Source organism: Scyliorhinus canicula, chromosome 7, assembly GCF_902713615.1.
Source record: "Scyliorhinus canicula chromosome 7, sScyCan1.1, whole genome shotgun sequence".
Taxonomy (NCBI): domain Eukaryota; kingdom Metazoa; phylum Chordata; class Chondrichthyes; order Carcharhiniformes; family Scyliorhinidae; genus Scyliorhinus; species Scyliorhinus canicula.
In genome coordinates, this window is record NC_052152.1 from 79,968,952 (window position 1) to 79,993,363 (window position 24,412).

The 24,412-nt window shown below is 41.3% G+C and overlaps 1 protein-coding gene across 13 annotated transcripts in view; it reads right to left on the reverse strand.

Annotated features, from left to right (window-relative positions):
- Positions 1–24,412, reverse strand: part of dmd (dystrophin) — a 2,667,466-nt gene that overhangs the window by 137,600 nt on the left and 2,505,454 nt on the right. For all 13 annotated transcript variants that reach the window (XM_038802261.1, XM_038802266.1, XM_038802267.1 and 10 more), the window contains 5 exons: positions 23,437–23,498; positions 20,161–20,235; positions 14,559–14,760; positions 11,152–11,237; positions 4,954–5,111 (listed from right to left, as the gene is read on the reverse strand). In XM_038802261.1, coding sequence (XP_038658189.1) covers positions 4,954–5,111; positions 11,152–11,237; positions 14,559–14,760; positions 20,161–20,235; positions 23,437–23,498 — 583 coding nt within the window. The remainder of the gene's footprint in view (positions 1–4,953; positions 5,112–11,151; positions 11,238–14,558; positions 14,761–20,160; positions 20,236–23,436; positions 23,499–24,412) is intronic.

The following is a 24,412-nucleotide window of genomic DNA, read 5'->3' on the forward strand; positions in this document are numbered from 1 at the left end:
AAGAATCAGCCGCCCAGCCGAAAAACCTGTAAAGACGAGGGGAGGGAAACCTCAGCCCTGGAGTAGAGAACTGCATGTGGATGCGCAGGACTGGTGAGGGTCAACCCCAAAGAGCGCCCAGCGCAGACTCAGGCGCTGATGGACAAATTGATGTGCTTCTTCACCTCCGAGCTCCAGAGACATAGGGAGGGGATGAAAAAAGACTTCCAGGTAGCTGATGAGGCAATAGCGATGGCCACATGAGGGAAGCAACGGGCCATATGGAGCAGAGGCTAGAGACTCAGGTAACAATGTCACGGGACCTCAGAAAAACCACCAAGGAACAAGGCAACCAGATTGTGGAACTCAAGGCTGAGATGCCGAGCCTGGTCAAGATCCAGAAGGGGTTGAAGGATAAAGTCGACAAACAAGAGAACTGATCGCGTAGGCAAAACCTGAGAATCGTGGGGCTGCTGGAGGGAACGGAAGGAGAAACCCCACAGAATACAAAGCAGCTATGCTCGGGAAGCTGGTCAACGAGGGCGGCTTCGGCAAACGCCCAGAGGTAGACCATCCCCAGGGCTGTGGAACCACCGTGGGCAATAATTGTGATGCTGCACAGGTACCAAGACAAAGAGCGGATCCTGAGATGGGCGAATAGCACAAAAGGGTGCAAGTGGGAGGGACATTCCATCCGTTTGTACCATGACATTGGTGCAGACCTGGCCATGCGCTGAGCAGAAGCCAAATCCACGTTATACGAAAGTGGGGTGTGTTTTGGCATGCTTCACCCCGCCAAATTATGGGTCACGTAGGGTAAGGAATATGACTTTGACATCCTGGAGGAGGTCAACAAGTTTGTGCAGGCAGCACGGTGGTGGCGTAGTGGTTAGCACTACTGCCTCACGGCACTGAGGTCCCAGGTTTGATCCCGGCTCTGGGTCACTGTCCGTGTGGAGTTTGCACATTCTCCTAGTGTTTGCGTGGGTTTTGCCCTCACAATCCAAAGATGTGCAGGGAAGGTGGATTGGCCATGCTAAATTGCCCCTTAATTGGAAAATAAAATGAATTGGGTACTCTAAATGTATTTAAAACAAACAAGTTTGTCCAGAAAAATGGACTGGGCAATGGCACTTGAGGGTCAGCGCTAGTTACAGCAGAGAGCACGTGGAGATGGCAAAAATTAGAAAGTAGTCGGTAGTCACCTTGAACAGCCTTCCGGGTAGTAACATGAAAAGTGAGGGTCAGGCCGATGAAAAGATCCAGAGTCCTTGCTTGGCGAGATGTCGAGAGGGGCCCCCTTCTGCAACAACATAGGTTCACACCAACGAGGATAGACACCACACTTGGAACATGGAGGAGGACAGAGGGACACGGAAAATAGAGGACATGTATGTGGACGATAGATTAGTGACCATTCGGGTACTCACAGAGAAGCTCCAACTTCCAAAAGGAAACGAGCTCAGTACCTGCAGCTGTGCAGCTTTCCACAAGGTGACGAAAACATTCCCTCAGAGACCCAGACACATATTTCTGGACATAATGGTAATGCTGGACTGGTTAGGGGATGGCAAATGTGGTGACATCTACAGACAACTCATAGAAAAGTCAGGACTCTATTGGACAAGACCAGATGGAAATGGGAGGAGGAGCTGGGCATGGAGATAGGGGCAGGACTCTGGATCGAGACGCTGCACAAGATCAACTCCACCTCGTCTTGTGTCGGGCTAAGCCTGATGCAGCTCAAGATGGTGCAACAAGCGCACCTTAATAAGACTTGCATGAGCAGTTCTTCCCGGAGGTGGAGGGTAAGTACGAGTGGTGTCAGATGGACCCAGCCAACCACACCCACATGTTCTGGTCCTCCCCCAGACTTAGAGTTCTGGACAACCTTTTTCCGAGGCCATATCCAGGGTTATGGGGGTTGAGATGATGTTGTGCCCAACTGTGGCAGTCGTCGGGGTACCAGAGTATCAAGTGCTCAGAACAGGGAAGGGGCGGACGGCCTGGCCTTCACTCACTGATCATCAGGCAGAGACCTCTGCTAAGTTGGAAGTTAGCAGCGCCACCCAGGCCTTCGGAGTAGTTCTCAGACCTGGTCGAGTTCCTGAAACTAGAAAAGATAAAATCCTCGATCTGGGATCCGAGGAGAGATTCCACGGCACATGGAAGAAGTTCGCAAACCTCTTTGCAGATCTTTTTGCAACCATTAGTTGGCAGATAGGCAGGGACAGGAGGGTGGGGTTGGGAGTTTGAAGTGGAGGCAGGGATCACCGCCAGGTTCAAAGAGAGCTCATGTATAGCAGGCCATTCGCAGGAAGGGTCACGGATTCCTCCCACAAACCGGGAAGGCAGACCAACCTCAAGGAGGGAGAACAGGACTCTTTCCCCGCCGTCCCTCCCCCCCAGCAAAACAAATGTAATTATAAACAATGAAAAGAGTTCTGGCAGTAATTGTAAATACAAATGTAAAGTTGTGTATAATTCTTATTGCTAAATGTTAAAAATCCTAATAAGAACACTCAAAAGAAGTATGAGACGCACAAATGTAAATAATGTAAGGAAGTGATAGAACTGGGACCACAGACATGGTGGCAATTTGTGATACTTGTGTTGATGCTGTTATTATTTTGGTTAGTATTGTTGTTTCTATATTGTTCTGAAAAGTTTTGATATTAAGTGCACAAATTCCAATAAAATATTTTCAAAAATAGAAATGGTACAAAAGATGTGACGGCGGCATGGTGGCACAGTGGTGAGCACTTCTGTCTCACAGCTCCAGGGACACGCTTTCAATTCCCGCCTCAGGTGACTGTCTGCGAGGTGGTTTCCTCCCACAGTCCAAAGATGTGCACGTTAGGTCGATTGGTCATGCTAAAATTGCCCCTTCGTGTCAAAAAGGTTACTGGTTTACAGGGATAGGGTGGAGGCGTGGGCCGAAGTAGGATGCTCTTTCCAAGGGCTGATTCAGACCCGATGGGCCGAATGGCCTCATTTTGCATTTTAGGGATTCTATGATTTTAATGTTTGTGTCAAACTGAAGTATGTTAATAACAGCACAATAAAGGTGGGAGGTAAATATATATTATGTATCAGAAAACACAGATGAATTCAGGAATGAATGATAGAGTAGTTCATCTCAGTTAAGAAATGTAGAGAAACACCAAGAGAAGGTATGTAAATAATCATGGATGTGGGAGGTGTGCGAAAAGCCTTACTCTGGCCTTTTACTGGCCTTATAAACTGTTCCAATAAAACTCAAGATAATCTTCAAGAACAAGACCTTTTTTTGTCAAGGCCAGTGTTATCCAGCGGAAAATGTTAATCATTAACAGTAACGATTACGGCAGCACTGGTTCAGCTAAATTCACAATTTTCTTGGAAAATGCCTTGCACGCAATACAAATAAATGTATCTCACATGCTTGTAACTCCTGGACAAACATCTCCCACTAATCAGTAATGAAGAAGGAAAGCACTGCCAATATCAAAAATGCTCACCCTCTGCCTTCTGTTTAACCATTTATCAACAAAAGGTTGTGTACAAGATGTGAATGTTGAGATCAAATGTCAAGTGTCAGTATCCGAAAGCAATTATTCACATCTGGATTTCCAAGTAGCCACAAGAGGTGAACAACACTATACTGAGCAGCACGCAGCCCCCTAATATGAAAACTGACATCAGTAACCTCAGCTTTATCCTTATTATCAAATCTAATTTTAAAAATAAATTTAGAGGATCCAATTATATATTTTTTTCCAATTAAGGGGCAATTTAGCATGACAATCCACCTAACCTGCACATCTTTCGGTTGTGGGCGTGAAACCCATGCAGACATGGGGAGAACGTGCAAACTCCACACGGTCAGTGACCCAGAGCCGGGATTCAAACCTGGGTCCTCAGCGCCGCAGTCCCAGTGCTAACCATGGCGCCACATGGTGCCCTTTAACAAATCTATTTTAATTTCATACCTGAACCCACTCCCCCAGCACAGGCTTTCTATTTCCTCTGGCCTAACACTTTTTTTTTGTCTAAGCAATTTACACACCCTTTTTGATGTCTTAATGCTCCTTGACAGAGATGATCTGCTAAATGGTCCCAATCATGATTCCTGCCTGGAATTGCCCATCATCTCTATGTATGTATAATTTTTCTCCTCCCTTTTTCCCCGATTCCTATTTCTTTCTTCCTCTTATGTTTTAGTTTGTTTGAGGGTCTTCATGGTGAGGGCAACAACATTGTGGAAGACAAATTTATGGTTGCACCATGCAAATGTTTGCCCTGAAAAGAACAGATATACCTTAAAACATTAATTGAAAGAACTGATACGCCTCAGTGTTTCAGGCAGAGTATTCGTCGCTCTTTTCAGAGCAAACTTTTGCATGGTGCAACCATAAGTTTGTCTTCCTCTATGTTTCAGTTTTGAAGAATGGTCTGTTCCCAAAAAACCCAAACCTGTTTGTTATCTTTCCAGACGCAGGCTGATCTGGTGGGGACTCCTGGTGCTTTCTTTTTTCGTTCCAATGCAAAAGTGTTTGCTGAGTAGTTACAGAAGTTACAGAAGCCTGCAAGATGCAAACATTTTTGATTTTGGTTGGCTGCGCATGTTGGAAGGCTCAAAACTGATGAGAAACTAGCAGCGGCCAAACCTTTTGCCTACCCCATTAATAAAACCATCTTGAAGTTAAAGAGGGCAAATTCAACAGCAGCCTCTCAAATCCCTTAGCTTCTCAAAGCTGTTTTGCTGCATGCTAAATGAGCTATGAGATTCTATGATAATTTAATGCTGATAAGGTTACATGAAGTAGAGCCGAAGGTCACGTGAGGATAGAATACTGGTATAGACTCGCTGAGTCGAGCGGCCTGTTCGGGTGCTGCTAATTCTGTGTAACTCAATGTAATTTATGCGTTAAATCTCAATTTCTTTCCTTTGCTGTTGGAAACAAAATCCTGATAAAAGCACCATATACTTACAAACTGGAAGCAGCTTCGTACACTTGGTTCAATGTTGCTGCCTCCAAACGATGCAACCTCTCCCAGCTGGCGTGGAATCTGGATTGCATCATGTAACAGAAGCCCTAGCCTCCGCTGATCACAGAATCCAGTGGGACTTGCCACTTGCTTGAACAGATCTGTAACAAAAAGACCTTTATATTAGGAAAAGATAAAATACATTCGTGAAGATGTGCTCCAAGACACCGCACTGCAGGAACAGAACATCAGCACAACAAATACCATTAATCCCTCTCTACAGGGACTTAATTAATTCATATTGAATTGAAATGAACTGTTTATTTAAATGAAACAGCCCTATGCAAACTTTGCAGCTCAGCATCACTCGGGTTAGATCCTAAATCTACTCATCCAACTCCTGTATGCAAATCAAATAATAGGTCCTTGGTGTGAACTAACTTCACAAATTCCAGCCAATTGCAACCACAGGTTAGGTGGATGGCGATGCTAAATTGCCCTTAGTGTCCAAAAAGGTTAGGAGGGATTATTGGGTTACGGGTATAGGGTGGAAGTGAGTGCTTAAGTGGGTCGGTGCAGACTCGATGGGCTGAATGGTCTCCTTCTGCACTGTATGTTCGATGTCTAAGAACTCCCCAATACTTCTCTAGACTCAACACAATTTACACAACACACTAGTTAGACCTCAGCTGGAATATTGAGTTCTAGGCGCCACACTACAGGATGTGAACGCATTGGAGACAGTACAGAAGAGGTTTACAAGAAGAGCTCCAGGTTTGAGAAACTTCAGTTATAGGGATAGATTGGAGAGGTTGGACTGTTCACCGGGGAGAGAAGGAAGACAAGGGGAGATTTGATAGAAATGTTCAAAATCATGAGGGGGTTGGACAGATTAAATAAGGAGAAACTGTTCCCACTTGCGAAAGGATCAAAAACAAGAGGGCATAGATTTAAAGTGATTTCTAAAAGAAACAAATGTGCTGTGAAAAAAAAACCTTTTCACACAGCAAGTAGTTTGAGTCTAGAATGCACTGCCTGAAAGTGGTGGAGGCAAGTTTAATCAAAGCATTCAAAAGGGCTTTTAGATGATTACTTGAATAGAAACAATGTGCAGGGGTACAGAGAAGAGGCAGGGAGTGGCATTAAAATCGAACGTTCATTTAGAGAGCCGGTACAGAAGCGATAGGCCAAATGGCCTTCTTCTACACCGTAAGAATTCTGTGATACTTTTCAAAATGACCATGTGGTCTTTTGCATTCATGTGAACAGGCAGATTAGCCTAGTTTTAATGCATTATGTGGAGACTGCAACTCCAAAAATGCAACACTTGGCGTGGACTGTACTAAAATGGGGATTTGCAGTTGGATATGAATATTCTAACTCGAGTCAGTAATGTTACTACTGAGCCATGCTGACATTATGTGCAATTGTATGTTGAAACCACATTACCCATCCCTTTGGAGCATAATTTCACTGTACAATGTACATGTGCTTGTAATAGTTTAAATATAATATATCTGTAGTTCGCTTATACCACGTCCCACTAACCCATCCTCCCTTTTCAAAAATAATTTGCTCATGGAGTTTGGGTGTTTCTCGAAAGGCCAGCATTTATTGCCCATCGTGAATATCTAAGGTTGTGGTGACTGCTTTCTGAAACTTCTGCAGTCCGTATGGTGTAGGTACACTTGCAGCACTGTGAGAAGGGGGAGTTTCAGGATCTCGTCCAGTGGCAATGAAGGAACAGCAATACATTTTTAATGTCAGATGGTATATCATTTAGAAGTGAATTTTCAGATGGTAGTGTGACCATGTGCCTGCTCCCTTTGCCCTTTTCAGGTGGTTGAGGTCATGGGTTTGGAAGATGTTGTCGAAGAAGCCTCAGTGAGTTGTGGCAGTGCATTTTTAAAATGGTACAGACTGCAGACATGACGTGTCATTGATGGTGGAGGTGAATGTTTATGGTGGTGGATGGTGTGCCAATCAAGTGGGATGCTATGTCCCGGATGGTGCAGAGATTCTTGTTGGAGCTGCATTCACCCAGACAAGTGGAGATTATTCAATCACATTCCTGACTTGTGACAGGATTTGGGGATTCAGGAGATGAGTTATTCACACAGAATTCTCACCCTCTGAACTGCTCTTTCTTTTAAGTTTAGAGCACTCAATTAATTTTTCCCAATTAAGGGGCAATTTAGTGTGGCCAATCCACCTTCTCTGCACATCTTTTTGGGGTTGAGGGGGGTGAGACCCACGCGAACACGGGGAGAATGTGTAAATTCCACATGGACAGTTACCCGTGGCAGGATCGAACCTGGGTATTGGTGCCGTCAGGCAGCAGTGCTCACCACTGCACCACCGTGCTGCCCCACAGAACTGCTCTTTTACCCATAGTATTTATTTGTTGATCCAGTTAAGTTTTGGCCAATAATGTCTCTGATTTTGATGGTGGGGCATTCAGTGATGGATCAGATATTCTGGGTGGGATTCTCCACAGTTCAACACCAAATTCGGGGCTTTTATAGAATTTACAGTGCAGATGGAGGCCATTCGGCCCATCGAGTCTGCACCGGCTCTTGTAAAGAGCACCCTACCCAAGGTCAACACCTCCACCCTATCCCCATAACCCAGTAATCCCACCCAACACTAAGGGCAATTTATTTTGGCCAATCCACCTAACCTGCACAAATTTGTGACTGTGGGAGGAAAACCACGCACACACGGGGAGGATGTGCAGACTCCGCACAGACAGTGACCCAAGCCGGAATCGAACCTGGGACCCTGGAGCTGTGAAGCGATTGTGCTATCCACAATGCTACCGTGCTGCCCGTGGCTATGCCATTGAATTAAAAGGTGAGGTGTTCAGATTCCCTGTTGTTGAGAGATGTTTATTATACGAATGTTACTTCAAATCTCAATTACGCTAGTTTATTCCAGATTGTTGAATTAAGTTATTTTTAATTCTCCAACTGCGATGGTGGGATTTAAACTCTCGTCTCTGGATCATTAGTCCAGGCATCTGGATTACCAAAAGCATAACTACAATTCCTAACAGTATGATAGTAGTAAGAAGTCTTGCAACACCAGGTTAAAGTCCAATAGGTTTGTTTTGAATCACTAGCTTTCGGAGCACAGCTCCTTCCTCAGATGAATGACCTGAGGAAGGAGCAGTGCTCCGAAAGCTAGTGATTCGAAACAAATCTGTTGGACTTTAACCTGGTGTTGTAAGACTTTTTACTGTGCTCACCTCAGTCCAACGCCAGCATCTCCACATCATAACAGTATGATGACCTACATTGACTTCTGGCCCAACACTTTTTAAAATTTTTCAACTTGTTTTCATATCCCACCATTTCTCTATGACTTCCTTCTGACAATACCTTAGCAATTGTATCCTTTGGCAATTATGTTGTTTAGCCAATTGAATTGTTAAGGACAGGTAATGAGCATTCGATGAAGAGTATAAATAATGACAGTTGCAACACATGGGGATAAGGAGCCTTAAGGAGTCTGTATCTCCACTGAACTATTTGAAGAATAAACTTGCTTCCAGTAAAAGAAAAGCTTCACCCAGATTCCTTCACCATATCTTTAACACCTTCAGCCACAAAACACTGAAGATATTTGCTCTGCTCCAATTCTGGCATCCTGAACATCCCCAATTTTGATCACTGCCACCGGTGGGCATGCCTTCAAGTAACTAGGGTTCTGAAACCTATTTGCCTCTTTTCTCCTTTTAGACCCTGGTTAAAACCTATTGATTTAACCAAGTATTTGGCCATCTGTCTTATCATCTTCTCAGTATCAAATGTTGTTTGATAATCCTCCTGTGAAGTGCCTTGGGGAATTTTACTGCATTAAAGAGTTTCTAAAAGCAAGGGGCTGGTTTCTCTGATTTTCAGGCTATGTCCTGATGCTGGCGTGGAAACGGTGGGGTTTTACGACCGAAAATGTGGCACAAAACGGCCACCCATCCTCCATTTAGTTGGGGCTAGTAAAAATGCAGCTTAGAGCATCTAGCCCGAGCTGCCTATATGGTCCGGAGAATTGCCGGGTTGGTGGCCATGCATGCGCACGGCGGCGGCCTGCAGGGGCCATGCCGTGCAACATGGCGCCAGCCACACACGGACCCGGCCTGCAAAATAATGCTCCCCCCTTTGGTCGGCTCGCGAGCCCCGGACCACCCCCCAATGCTGACCCCAGCCCCTGACAAAGGCCCCCTTGCCCGCGGATCTGACCTCCCCCAACTGTGGCAGTGCTGGACTGGGTCTGTAGCCGCCCGCCACTGTGTCCCCGACAAGTACACCATGAGAGACCCACGTTGTCAGGAGCTTGGCCTGCCAGGGGCGGAGCATCGGGGTGTGAGCCTCAGGCAATGTCCTGAGGCTGTCGATACGCTATGCTGCGTACTCCTACAGTACACCGCTTTAGAAGGGGCGGAGCATCACAAATGATTTAGTCGAAAACAGGGATTCTCCGGCTGATCGCTGCACACGATTGTGGTGCGTTGACCGGAGAACCCGCCCAAGGTTGCTCTGTGGTTTCATTTTAGTAGTGTTTTCACTACATCACACAACTGTCTCTGGTAGCTCCATTCTGTACTGAACATTTAATTTTTAGTTCATTCATTTCAGACATCTACACACTACAATAAACAATTAAAGTGAACAAAGTAAATCTACATCAGGCTCATCCTAAAATCAAGCCTCATGTTGAAAAAGAATTACTCTGAATGAATTGGTTATATTTTGCCAGCTTTCCTATTCTTTTTATCATGTTATGAACCATTACAAAATCTTGTACAGTTCCATTGTATATGTCATCTTATTCTCAAGCTCAATACATTGTCGTTGATAAATACATTTGGGCCTTGATGAGATGCTACTTATAATACAATGTCTCAATTTCAAAGCAGGAATTCATCTTCCTGAGGCTAGACTTGGTAGCTGCAGAGGCCTGTGCCAGAGCTGTGTGTTCTGAAATTGGTGAAATCTATCAATAGTATGAGCCAATGCCACAGCAGTCAAAATAGTCACATCCAGCTGAAAGATTATTCCATCAAAATGGCAACAGCAGAAAGAGTTAATGATATACCAGTTTCATAGTGCTGCTGTGTAGAATATCTCAAATTCCAGTATTCTGTGTTGCTTCTCTCATTAATACGTTTGGTTTTTATCCAAAATCGGTAAAATGGGTGCAACAATGTTTAATTTCTACCACTCCATGTCCTTACTGAACAACTCTAACCAGTCACTTAGCAAACAAATAGCATTTCCCTGCAGCTGATGTGAAAAATTTAAATCTGTTCAAGCAATTTGTGGAATAGTCCATTTTCTATCACTAAAATAGTTCCACTTCAAAAAAACGTCTTTCATTTGAGGAAGGAGGAAAGCTAGAAGAACTACACGTCATTTATTCCATGATTACATTATGTACAAGTTACACCATGGTGCATTTGTGCCAACTGGTTTTGTGCTTGAACACAAACAAGGGCTCGTCAAACATTTGCTTCATGATGACAATGTCTCTTTTGATATTTTGTGATGATTAGTGCTCCTGCATCTGCAGGAATTCTTGTACTGTGCAACAAAATCTTGCTGTACACTGATAACAGGGACACATGAAAAAGCTAATGTGTGCTGGCACTGTCTTGGTGGCACATTAACAGTTTGCAGTGATTGTAATGCCAGGCTGTTACATGGGGTGCTAGGCCAAACAAACAGGATTTGTGCATTCTTTTTCAGGATGTAACTAGGCATCTTCAAGTCAGCTATTTTCAATGTATGGGCCCTACTGTGGAAGTGGTGCTTGTGAGTTAATGAGGCATGTCAATCTTGAAGTTGTATTATCTGCTGCATTTCTTTAGGAATCACCAAAGTTTAACCACTTCAATGCTTCCATGCTTGTCACTGATCTAAGAATACAGAAAATTCATTATGGGAGTAAACGTAATCAAAAATGGGAAAATACAAACTTTTTTTTAAAAAAAGAGCTAAGATCCATGAAACAGAGAACCAGCAAGGTTAAAGGAAATCTATGACAACATATAATGATGAACTCAAAACCTTGTAAGATATTTTTCATTTTTGTCCACGTTGATGTTACTGTGGCCAACCAAACAAAGTCTATTTTTACTTTAATGAATTAAATAAAAAGATATGGTAACAGAAATGGCATTTAAAAATCCCAATACAAACTTACAGCGATATTTGTCCTCGAGATGTGCTTTGCACAGTGACATGATTCCACTTTTAAAGGACAGAACACGAATCTTCCCCGTTCGGCCACTAGAGAGGACAAAATCATCACCGTTAGACTTATTTATCTGTGATATATGTCCAATCTTGACTGAGATTTACAAATGAAAAAAAAACAAACTTGTGTGAGATTTGTGGTGGCATAAGATAGTTTGAAATTCTAGCACCATGTAAACTGGGGCTAAACAAATTGTAATTTCTTGAAATCCCAGGACAAGGGATATATCAGACAAATAGTGCATGCTACAGTACACTAATGTGGAGCTTCAGAAGAAATTCCTTGGAGATTTGATAATGCAAGAGTATTTCATGCAAATTTAGTCACTAGACAATGGCCTGAAATCACATTAATTTATCTGTGAACATGTTTGGAGGAACCCATGTTTACATGTAACTCAGTGCCTCCCAACAGGTCACATTCAGATGTCTGATGATGTCACAACTGAAGGTTGTCATTATTAAGCACGTTTGCTACTCTGTATAAAGTATTTATTACACATCCATGTCCTTTTGTAGCTTAAGCACTGACAACTATTTTCCAGTCTTTGCATTAAATGAATTCATAGCCCTGGGATGCAGACTTTAGTCAGGCACCGCTGACAAGTGGTAGTCATTCAGTTTTATAAATTCTAACCTGTGCAAGATTTAAAAGACCACTGACTTCTTGAGTGCTTAAAAAGCATATTGCTTTTGCAGGGAGAGAACAACTGGGTTTCAAATCTTCATCACAATGGTAGCACACGTCAAGTAAATAATGTCACACATTTAAACGAGGAAACTGAAGTTTTGCAAGCCCTTTTTCATGAAGTTTATGACTCCTTTTATTTCAAATTTGCAAAGTGATGAGATACACTGGGGGGCCATTTTAACCTAATCCACTAAGCATGGTAGCCACAAGATTAAAGTGGGTGGGTGGATTATTGGTTTTCTACCCTGGCCAAAATTACTCCCCACCGACTTCATGAATCTTCAGTGGAGGTTAAAATTTCTGCCAATTGTGTATTTACCAGCATTATTCAATTACAAGTATAAAATCAAATGTAGAATCCTGTTTTTTAATTTTGTAAAAGATCAAGCATGAATTAAAAATCTCAACCTAGATTACCAAAGGGGCTTACAAGGAAACCACACTGGGCTCTTAACTACACACATTGTGAGCTATGATGCTGAGCCCTAAATAACTTGAATGCAACATGTTCAATCTCTGTTATGTACCGCATTAGGGAAGCACAGCAGGAATATTTGGATTTAGTATTGCTAGTCTCGAGAATGAAATGAAATTAAATTAAAATTGCTCGTCACAAGTAGGCTTCAATGAAGTTACTGCGAAAAGCCCCTAGTCGCCACATTCCGGCACCTGTTCGGGGAGGCTGGTACGGGAATTGAACTGTGCTGCTAGCCTGCCTTGGTCTGCTTTAAAAGCCAGAAATTTAGCCCAGTGTGCTAAACCAGCCCCTGGAATGGAGAAAAGGCCTGACAGCTGAATGCTGTACATATGTTGGAATGCATACATGTGTAGATATAGGATGAAGACAGAGCCGGCTTAACTGATACAGTGCCAACATTTGTATAGATTGGCCAGGCTTACACTAGAAATGCTGCTGGGATGCATTAGTGATATCAGTGGAATAAAATACAGCAAATTCTGGAGTGGATAGCTGAAGAAGGGAAAACGCAAAGAAAAATATATATAATTATCTAACCTATTATTAGGAGAATTTTCAGTTAAATTTTTTATTTAATTTCAACAAATGGATTGGAGTTGATCAATTCATGCTGGATCGCAGAAATGGGCGGCTTCAGGCCATCTTATTTTCTGAGAGTTCAGCTCTCAGGCGAAGCAATATAGTTATTGCGGTCTGCAATGAGGATTTGCAATAAAGAAGTGTACAATGAAACCATCTGTACACTGGAGATAAATCTGAATTTGTAACTGTGTGAGTATTGCCAGTATCTCAGACAAGCATATAACATACTGTCAACATTTACTGTTTTCTCACTCCCTCAGAATGCAGTGTCTCCATTAGAAGGGCTTTCAGGGTAGGCAATCAACTCCTGGAATGGATACAATTACACAACAAATTCTTAATTTACACAGAGATTGAAACCCAACATCTCACTGTCCTTTCCCTGGGTATTTTACTTTTCATCTAAAGGAACATGGGTGCTGCTAAATGGCATGCTAAACATGGTTTTTCAGCTGCAAGCAGTAGAAAGCATGTGGAATGCCAAAGATTGTGTATTGTCCTCCGCTGCATCAGGCTGTTGTTCTCTGAACATTTATTTGTGTATCTGCTTCCCCAGATCTTTCAAAACAGAAAGTGCAAAGATGTACATTGATAGTGCTGGATAGGGTTGCATTCACAGATTAAATCATAGCCACAAATAAAGCAATTTCACTCAGTAACACTTAGCTGTTTAGTATTAGTTATGAGATTAGATATGCCTCTAAATTACAAACTGTGCCTTAAAGTGTGCTGTATTAAGTGCCCATGACCATTCTGTAACACTGAAGGTATAATGTCCAGTGTCACAACTGTATGACATGAGCTAATATTAAAGTGATAATAAGAATATCAAACAATGAGAGAACACAATCAAGCGACAAGAATTCTACTTTCAAAGTGGAGGAATGTACAAATAAGAGTGAGGAAAAATAAAGCTAATTTTATTCATAGGAAATAAAGTGACAAAAACAAACTATTTAGGTCCTTCAACCCAATCTGCCTTGAATGAAATCAAGGCAATATGGGGCATTGCCTTTTGCCCCATCTCACTTCACATATTTGGATAACAAAATTTTTCCCTTGGGATTATTTTTCAGGATAAATTTCTCCCATTTTCTCTAATATCTTGTGCAGTTTTGGTCCGCACCAAGGAGACACTAGACACTAGTAACAGCCTGCTTCTGGTTGTAAACAATTGTTGGGGTGGAGCGCGTGGGCATTAGATGATGTCACATGAAAGAGACACGATGCTAATGCAAAGCATCTATGCTTGAAAATAAAAAGTTTGCCACTTTTCTCCTGAAGTCTGTCCATTTATTTATTGTTTTTTGAAAGCAGCTTCTAAATATTTTACGTTGTTTTAAATATCAAAACTCTAAATATTGGAAAGCTGAGTTTTTCTCAATTATATTTTGAGAGTCTATGTTATTGTTCAGCTTAATCTGATTCCGATAACTTGACAAAATCTGCCACTGCATTGTTAAAAGCCAACCGACATTGTGTGCCCCAAGTAGGCACCTTAGGCCTGGGTGATAGCTGGAATTAAATTAGTCTTGTGGACCCCCTGCACACATTCTGCATAGATGCTGTTTGAGTTAGTTATACTGTTCAATGCAACACATACGTGTCATAGACATTGAGAAGCCAGTTGAGACACATGTCCACACAGAGAGGCACATTGACGAGGTTGCTGTGTTCCTGTTCCAGTCGATCATAGATTGAAGTCAGGCAGTTAATTATCTCCAAAATATCCATTAGTTGATCATTTTGCTTTAGATTGTGCTGGTCAAATGCTTCACAAGCACTTGGTAGAGAGAGAAGATCCACTGTGGAGAAATAGAAAGAACTCATATTAAAAGTACGTCAGAATTTTTGTAACAATTGTTTGACAGGATTCCCAATGGTCAAATCAATAAGATTACATCATTTTGCTGCGAATCATCCTGCATGTGTCTACCTTGTAATACTATTCAATATCAATCCTACTCTCAACATTGCCAACCACAAGTAATTTATTCATCAATAAAACAGGTAATATTTGAGGAGGAAGCAGAAGCCCCTTTTTTTCATTTGAATAACATCCAACCTGTAGACCATAGAGTACAGAGCAAGGACTTATTCAAATACAGACTGTGACTATCAGCAGTAAATTTCCACTGTCGGTACAGGTTGTGAGATTAAGTAACAAAATACCAGTGGAGGTACAGACTATGAAAACTTGAGATTCAAATTATGAACATCAGCAACAAAATTGCTCAAAGCTGGGAAATTCTCTGATCAACCCTCAGCTCATCACCTTGTCCTTCAAAAAGTGTGTATTCCTCAAGTACAAATGATTGCCTATTCACTATTCGTAGTGCATTTTTGTCAGCATCTTTCTTCCTGCTTTTGTTGCTGTCACTATGTTCCGCTGAAGTGCTTTACAATGCACGGGTGGCACCGTGGTTAGCACTGCTGCCTCAGAGCACCAGGGACCCGGGTTCAATTGCGGCTTTGGGTGACTGTCTAAAGTGTGGAGTTTGCACTTTCTCCCAGTGACTGCGTGGATTTCCTTTGGGCACTTGAATTTCCTCCCAGTCCAAAGATGTGCAGGTTAGGTGGATTGGCCATGCTAAGTTGTCCTTTAGTGTCCAAAGATGCACGGGTTAGGTGCGGCTATGGGAATACGGTCGGGGAGTGGGTATAGGTAGGGGATGCTGACAGAGGGCAATGCAGACTCGATGGGCCGAATGCACTGTAGCAATTCCAGCAAGTTTGTGAACATGGAGACAAAAATAACGATGGAATTGGTGACATTGTTATGTAACTGTTTAACTGGTCATGCTTACAGTAACAAAGCATTAATCTTTAAATGACCTTTTTTCCAAAAATAAGCTTGCTGAAGTTTGTACTCTGGCAGGGTAAACTTGGAGAAGCAGAAAGTAGGACTGATTTCCAGCTGATGTCTTGGCTGCATAATGAGAACATGCACACCTGCTGCCTCTCAGCTTCATTAACTGGCAGAGGACTGCATTCCCCAGAATGGTTGTGATAAATTGGCCACTGCGCATGCACATCACATGTCTGTTATGATGCAGGTGCACACAACATTAAGCAAAATGTGTTGCATCAGGCCTTTATCACAACAGTTCACATGTGTATAACCATCAGTGTGTGGGGTGGTAGGAGCATGTCACATCACACCCTCTTGTCTAAAATTGTGCTGTACTTTTAATTGCCAGAGCTAGGCTGACAGGAAGTGCACAAAACAAAACCCCATAAAAACATGTATTATGTTTGCTTGTTTTACAAAATCTGACAGATTTACCTTTTAAGGCAGCAAGTTATGCTTTGCTTGAAAGAGTAATAGAAACAGATTCAATAATATATTTCAAGTGGTATATGGATTAATACTTGATGGGGAAAATGTGCAAGGCCAAGGGGAAAGAATAGGGTAGTGCAACTAAATGGATATGACATGCCAACCAGGTAAAGGGACCAGCAGCTGAAGTTCAATATAAAAAGAGTTTTAGGAACAATGCAGCATAGCTGAAAATGTCCCTAACATAATGAAATTCCCCGATAAATAACCCCGGCACAAAGGTTCATGTTTGTTAGCTGTTTCTTCACAAAACATAGCAGTACGAGAAGGTCAGTATGTTTTGAAATATAGCCAAAGTCAAGTTTGCGACAACAGCAGGTAAAAAATAAATGTCTCAATCCCAAGAAAAGAAGTGACAGATTTAATTCGCATCTGTAAAAAAAAAAATGAAACAGCAATACATTTGTACAGAAAAACAGTGATCTTCACTGACCTGGAAATCTTTCTCTGCTAACACATGTCACAGTGTAATAGCTAAATGATCCACGTTCCACTAAATGCACATAAATCAAGGGCAAGCCTTTGCAATGTAATTCTGATACGTATTCTGGTGCCAAGTTATTGGCTTTTTGTGTTCCTTTAGTAGATATAAATTAGGAGCAACCTACTTCAAGTGAAACTCATTCTTGTTTAATTAGTCGAGTCACCTTTAATAACCTTCTTTTCCAAAAGGTCAACGATATTACTTTGCAAGGAAACACAAATTTAACTATTATCAAGTTGCATGTCTTGTCAGACATCAGCTTTCAACAAACCATTTGTTATAATTGTTCCCACAAGAGACTGAGAAACACAGTTCTCTTAATATCAATTTATTTGTGGAATTGAAACGGTACAACCAGCACGACAACACCTCTATCTATGGGCTAACAAGTAATAGTGAGGTCCCCTTGAGGAAAGTAATCAATAATAACTAATTGATTCCTTCAAGCAGTTTTCAAGTAGTTTAACTGGAGACAGAGTCAATTTAATTGGACCAAACTTTTTAAAGACACAACTACTTTAGAATACATGCACAATCCAAACTGACACACCATCTATTTGGTATACCCATCATTCATTTAAAAAAACATTAACTTTCAATATTAAGTTTGAAACTTTTGAACCACAAAAGAACATGGATGCAAATGTTCTGTGTTGAGGACTCTAATATTTTTTGTTTCATTTATCTGATCCCAAAAATGCAGACATATAATCACATTTTCATAATTAAAGGAGAGAATAATGAAGTGACTGCACTGCATTTTTTACTTTCCAAGTTTTGCTGAAACTCCTGACTTTCATGAAAAATGAAGCATGCTCCTCACGCAAGGGGCAAGATTTTCTCGAACACTGCCAAAGCCAATGTCGGGCTGGAAAAGCAGTGTTGGCCCGCTGGTGGTAATGGTGGCTTTTTTGGTCATATATTGTGGGACTTTGGTGAAAAAAGAGGCAGACAGGGCTTCCATGCCACATCACTAGAGAGCAGCCTACAACTCAGCGAATCAATAATCCGGGCGCCATTTTTAAAGGCCACCCCAGCGCACAGTAAGCACACCAGGAAACCATCTTATCCAGATGCACCCCGGCACCAAGCTGGCACCCTCTGCCATCACCATGGCATCTCCAGTATTACCCTGGCATTACTCTAGAACCACTGGCATTATTCAAGCACCCCCTGGCATGACGTCCCCCCCTCCCCAACCAGCGCTGTGCTCATCTCAGAGCTCCAACGTGAGTACTGATTGACAGGTTCATGCCTTCTGAGATCAGTTTGACATGGGTATGATTCGGCATATCAATCAATAATGGAACGTTAATTTATTACAATTAGATTCCCGATGTGGAATAGCAGGAAACACGGTCTGTTAATGACAGGGGTAGGGAATGATTGCTTCCTGCTTTTATGTCACGTGAAAGGTGACTCTGGTCTTCTTGTGATATTTTCTGCACGTCGTCAAACTCACCCGATTCCCGAACGAGTGCGAAAAATCCCTGCCTTGGACTTCCATGGATGGGTGCTCCTGATTCATGTTCATTAAACTATCCAGAACTCATTGTGGGCCTGTTGCTTGTGAAGTAGTTGGTTGCTTCACTTCCTTAATTAAAACCCTGACACACAGATCACCCAAGAAAATCTTGTTGCTCGGGACTTTGATCAACCTGCTATGCTAAACTTTATTGATTAATTACATAAAAGTATTTAATACCTTAAATGCTACCAACAGAGAAACTCTCATTCTGCAAATTAGTACTTTGTCTTTTTGACACTGCAGTCATTGACAGTGGACAGCAGACGATAGTGTAATCCTTAGCATGTTGTGAATTGTCAAATCTCATCGTCTAAGCTGATGAATAATGGCCATTTCAATGTAATGGAGGAAACCAGTATCCATGAATCTGTTTCCCTGAAAGGTCAATGCACTTAAGAGGGGGAAAGATTGGCATGGCTAGGAAAAAATTCCATCCCTGGCATTGACCTCGACTGTTGGAAATGCACTGAAACCAAACTGCAATTAGCAAAATTGTTATTGAATCAGCTTTTAACATTCACAACACAAAAAACTTTTTGCAGCAACTGTGGAGCATCATAACTTTATAAATAAAATAATTGTTCTAATTCAGCTGGAAAAACTTGATGAATTCTGCAAGATCAGAGGGGCTATGGATCAAAAAGAAATCACAAATATTTGCAAAGAGAAAGCTGGAAATTGCAGTTGGTCTGTCCTCATCTCGGATTGAAACCCTTAATCCAGCCTCCCAAACTAATGACGATGGGTCTGTTTCGAAGACATTAATCGTACTTTCGTCTTTACAGATGCACATGAACCACCTGGGCATTTGCAACATTTTCTACTTATATTTTTAGCAAATATTCATCAGTCTACAATCATATTAGGAGTGACCCTTGGCTCAGTGGTAACTTTCCTGCCTCTGAGTTGGAAGAAGACATTCACCCTTCAAAAAGGCTTAGAATGCAGAGACAAGGATTTTGGTCTCTGAATACTGGATTGACATCCAGCAAAATACTCGAAGAGAACCAATGTCTCCTTCTTTCCCATTCTAGCCTTGATAAACAGGATTCTCTAATCCTGTGTTAACATTCCATTAACCCAAAGGGAGTGGTGACATCTCCACCTCTCCCCTGTTGGATCAAGCCCATTTTCCTGATATGGGCTGTGAGTCAGTCTAAAAATCTGACCACATAATAGATCTTTGTTAGGAAATGGCCCAGAATATGATCTGCTGAAAGTAAAATTGGTAGACTTAGAAATCGTGCTTCAGGTATACAAATTCCTGATTAGACCACACCTGGAGCATTGTGAACAGTTCAGACACCACACCCGAGGAACAACCTATTGGTCCTGGATCGTGTGCAAAGAAGATTTTCTAGAATGATACCTGGACTGCCAAAGAGAGACTATGCAAACTATTTCCTGATATTTAGAAAATTAAGGGGTTATTTGTTTGATTTTTTTTCAAGACATTAAGGGGAACTGTGAGGGAATATAGAGACACATTAGTTCTGTTAGTTGGGAAATCGAGGGTGAGAGAGCATAGCCTAAAAATTAAGAGTCAAGCCTCTCAGTAGTGAAGCTTGAATAGGATAGTGGAATTTAGGAACTCTTCAAATGGCTGTTGATGCTGGGTGACCTGTTAATTTTGATCAAAGAATGATAGATCTTTTATCAACCAAAGGTACCCAAGGGCTATGTGGCAAAGATGAAAATGTGGAATTAGGTAACAAATCAGCCATGATCGCATTGAATGGTGGAACATGCTTGAAGGGCTGAATGGCCTATTCCTTTTCCTATATTCCAAGAAATTTCCAAGCCTTTTGTGCTGCTTGGCAGAGGAGAGAGAAAGAAGTGAAGAAAATACTTACAGCAAAGAGCTTTCTGCAATCTCCGTAACTTCATGGCTGTTCTGTACGCAGAAAATCTTACATTATTTAGGTCGGCTGTAGGTAAAAACAAAATATTTTTGGCAAAATATCTCAAAAGTAAATTTTTATCGTTCTTTTTTTTTAAAATGTATTTTTATTACAAACACGTATCAAGCATGTTACAGCAGATAAGCACCCTAGGGAGCATACTTCCCAACAATCAACTATACAGATTTTTGCCCCTTTTCACCCTTCCCCCGCCTCCCCTCCCCCTGCAATGAACAGCTCCTCAAACATGGTCACAGAAATTCCCCACCTTTTCTCAAACCTCCCTGCTGAGCCCCTTAACTCATATTTTATCTTCTCCAACCACAGGACGTCGTACAGGTCACCGAACCATGACGGTACCCCCGGTGACGATACCAACCACCACTCCAGCAAAATTCACCACCGTGCAATCAGAGAGGTGATGGCCACGACATCGGCCTTCCTTCTGTCCACGAGCTTCGGCTTCTCTGAAACCCCAAATATCCTTCTCTCCACGAGCTCTGGCTTCTCTGAAACCCCAATATCCCTCTCCATGAGCTCCGGCTTCTATGAAACCCCAAATATCACCGCCATAGGGTCCGGGATTTGTATAGTTCTAAGCCATTTGAGTAAGTATAGATTTCAGTTCACAACATATTCATCTCTTTCAACATTATCTGGATATTTTGTAACTCGCGTTTCATGAACTTACATAGGCTGAACTATAACAATACACAAAACTTTTTTAAAAAGACCGTGAAATTATGCCATTGGCTATGAGCATATAAACACTTTTGCCTTAAGGCACTTCCTGTCATTTTGTTTGCAATAACAAACAAGATGCCAACTCGAGTAAAATGATGGTGGAATGAATTTCACACAAACCCATTAGACAGTTTAATTTCAGGATCTCTCGAGAATAATGAATGGGCAAGGGAATGATGGCAAAATTCAAATATTATTGATGTCAAATTTTATTTACAACTTGTCACGTTAATTCCAAAGTGAGATTTCAAACTTAAAAGATTCATGTCTGCTTATTATTTTCATAACAGTGTGAGGCTTAGAGGGATATTTGTACCCTATTAATTCCCTTTTTACTAGTATCCATAGTATTGTGCTGATTATCAGTGGTGCTTTTATAGGAATTATAAATTTTACATATCGTTTGCACGTCGATAATTTTAGTTTTGCTAAAATTTCATTTGCTAATGTAATCATTGAGAGGCTATTTTTATTATCTACTCAACTGGAATTTTGTCCAGAAATGTCCATTTTACAGACATGCACAAACAGAAGTCTCTCCCAACATTGATGGTAAATCATTCACAGCAGTTACAGGCTACATACTAAATCAACTGCAGTTCATGGGTCTAATAACAATCAATAGGAGTTCCACGCTTTAAAATAAAGTGCAATTCATCTCACAAGTGTCATTTTGGGGCCGGCAGACCACAAGATTTCTCAAATTTATACACTTTAAACACAAATGCTTGCTAATTCACTGAGGTTAGCAATTCTCCAGTTTTGAATTGGGATTGATGTTAAGTAATTAATTTTTAACAACATATGGCTTGATGCAAAAGTTATATCTTTCTTTTATGAGATAGTTTGTATGCAGGTTCAATTATAATTTAACTTTGCTTTTTCAACAATTAAATGGTGCCGATCAAAAGTACTCTGAATATCTCTAAAGTGAATATCCATTGTTGTAGATTTAAATTAATCTTTTTCTATTGTTGTATATTTGAATTAATCTTTTGGTGTAAATTTAAGCAAATGGCAAATAGTGAGGAGCATCAGTGTGCGCTCAAGGCCTGGATGAAAAAAAAATTCATCTTTGATTGACTAAAAACTCATATAAGGCAACAGACTTGCAACAATAACTAAATTGTTTGCTCCCCACAATGGCACTGGAATAAAAAGGGAAAGAGTTTATATTTTCAAATTTATTTTTTATAATCACGTGGATTGAAACATTCTATTTGAAATCAATGCTCATTGTTGTATTGACTGCATCTGGACAAGAATGAATGGTATTGTGGCACATTACTGTCTAACTTAGGGGGAAAACAAGCTCACTGGCATGTGAGAAGGGTGTCTGTTGTCTACGAGCAGAAATCTTCTGTGTTGCTCCAGAATATTCAGCTGGAGTCTTGATTATCTGTTTTCTGCTTATCTTTGAGAATTTCTGCAGGAGAAAGCCTTGGGTAAAATACTGCACAGGCTACTTATGTTTCTTTTCTTACTTGGATTTCATCTTTTCATTGTGAATAATGAAAGCACACAATGTTTCCTTTATTTTTTTTGTGTTGTATGTGCCTTCATTCCTGTTCCCAGAATATTGCCATGCTGTACATTCAAGAACTAATTTTGGGGACTCCTTGTTCCAATTATCTACAAGGGAATCCTGTCATTACGGCAAATGAAGGAGATTCTAACGCACGTTTTTGCTCCACAATATAACCTGTGAGTCTAAGTTATAAAATTCAGTTTTAATCACTGGCAAAGCAAATTCTTACAAAAGCAGCGATTGCTCACAGGATTAAACAATAACGTACAGGAAGATAAACTTAATTCAATATTAAAAGAAAAGTGCCAATGCAAACTGTAAGTTAAATAAGACTAATAACACAAAGGTATTTCAAAATGTTTTTTTTTCCTTTCTCTGACTAACCATCTGAAGTATTTATACTTTGCCAGTGAAACCTGCAGAGGCCTGTGTGAGATGTGAATGAGGATTGCACACCACAATGCGAGTAGTAAACAGAGGCCCATGGAAATGATGGGCTTAGAAAGAAAAATCCAAAGGGATGCAGAAATGTGTGCTGCCAATAATTGACCACACGCAGACGGCACTGCAATGCAAAGTGTGAATTGCTGCTTTGCATTGCATATGCTTTCACAAGAAATCCTTTCGTAACTACTAATAATTATGTCTGGCACAAATTCAACCTTTAATTGTACTGTTAAAATGGATGGCAATAAAAATTCCTGTGGAATTGTAGAATACTAATCATTTTTTAGAACTAATGCAATGAGGTTAGAGTGCATTTGTTTCTATTTTTAAAACTTTCATCCTTTCAGCTAACCTTATTAATTCCAAGGCAGATGAAATTATGGCCTGTCTCCAAGTACATTCCCAGGTTCTTTTCCCAAATGCTTCCTCTTAACAAAGTAATTCATTCTAAATTGTGGTGGAACATTTTTCAAATTTAAAAAACGCAGCATGCTCAAAGGCTTTCTTACCTAGTGACTGATAAAGCTCTGTCATCTTAGGGTGATCCCAGCAGGTAGTCTGGGTTTGGTGGCTGAAAGAAAATGACGGGAAAAGGGAAAAAAAAGGAATAGGAATTAGCTAAACCTGAACAGATAAAAGCCGTGTTCTCGCATAATGAGAGCTAAATCTTGAAATATTTCTTCTGCTTGACCTTTGCATTCCCCTGATTGCCGATTAACTAATCTGGGAAGCTTTGGAAGGGGGAGCAGCACACACCAGTCAACTTTGTTCCCTTTCACTTTGACAGCTCCCAAAATGCACCAAGGAGCTCAGGATAAGTTTTCAGAACAAGTGGATCATGGTATACAAAAAAAAGCAAGCTTCTCTGCCGATTACTGGCACAGACTTACTTTGTATGCAGACTGCATGGAGGCTGCAGGTATTTGCCTTGACCTAAACAAATATTGCAGGTTTTTTTCAGCGTTACAAGAGGAGATGACCATCAATTTGCACAAGCAAGCAAATGGGGGGGGGGGGGGGGGGGGGCAGCATGAAAGACTGGTTGGTGCCTGATAAGTATTTCCCTTTTACACGGTTCTCTGTCGTTTTATATGGCTGGTCCTAATGGGGGGGGGGGGGGGGGGGGGCAGACCACATCCCTGTGTGAAGTCGTTCTACAGAGTTGCCCACTCAGCACTTCATTGTGCTCCCAAATCTACTTGAAAGGACAACATACATAACCAAGAAGAGGCGACAGAAAACAAAAGGAAGACTGGGTGGGTCGAGTGGGAGGTTGGCTACATACATTTAAATTTTTTTTAAGTGCTGCTCAAGGTGGACCTTTTAGACGAGACTAGAGCGGTTCATCAAACAGGTTTCAACTGAATTAATTCACACCTTTGTTAGTAGTGGAATGCAGCAAACAGTTAAAACAGAAAATGATTTATCTTATTCAGACTTCATTTACGGTTAGATTCCTCTGTCCATTGCTCCACAGAAATCAAA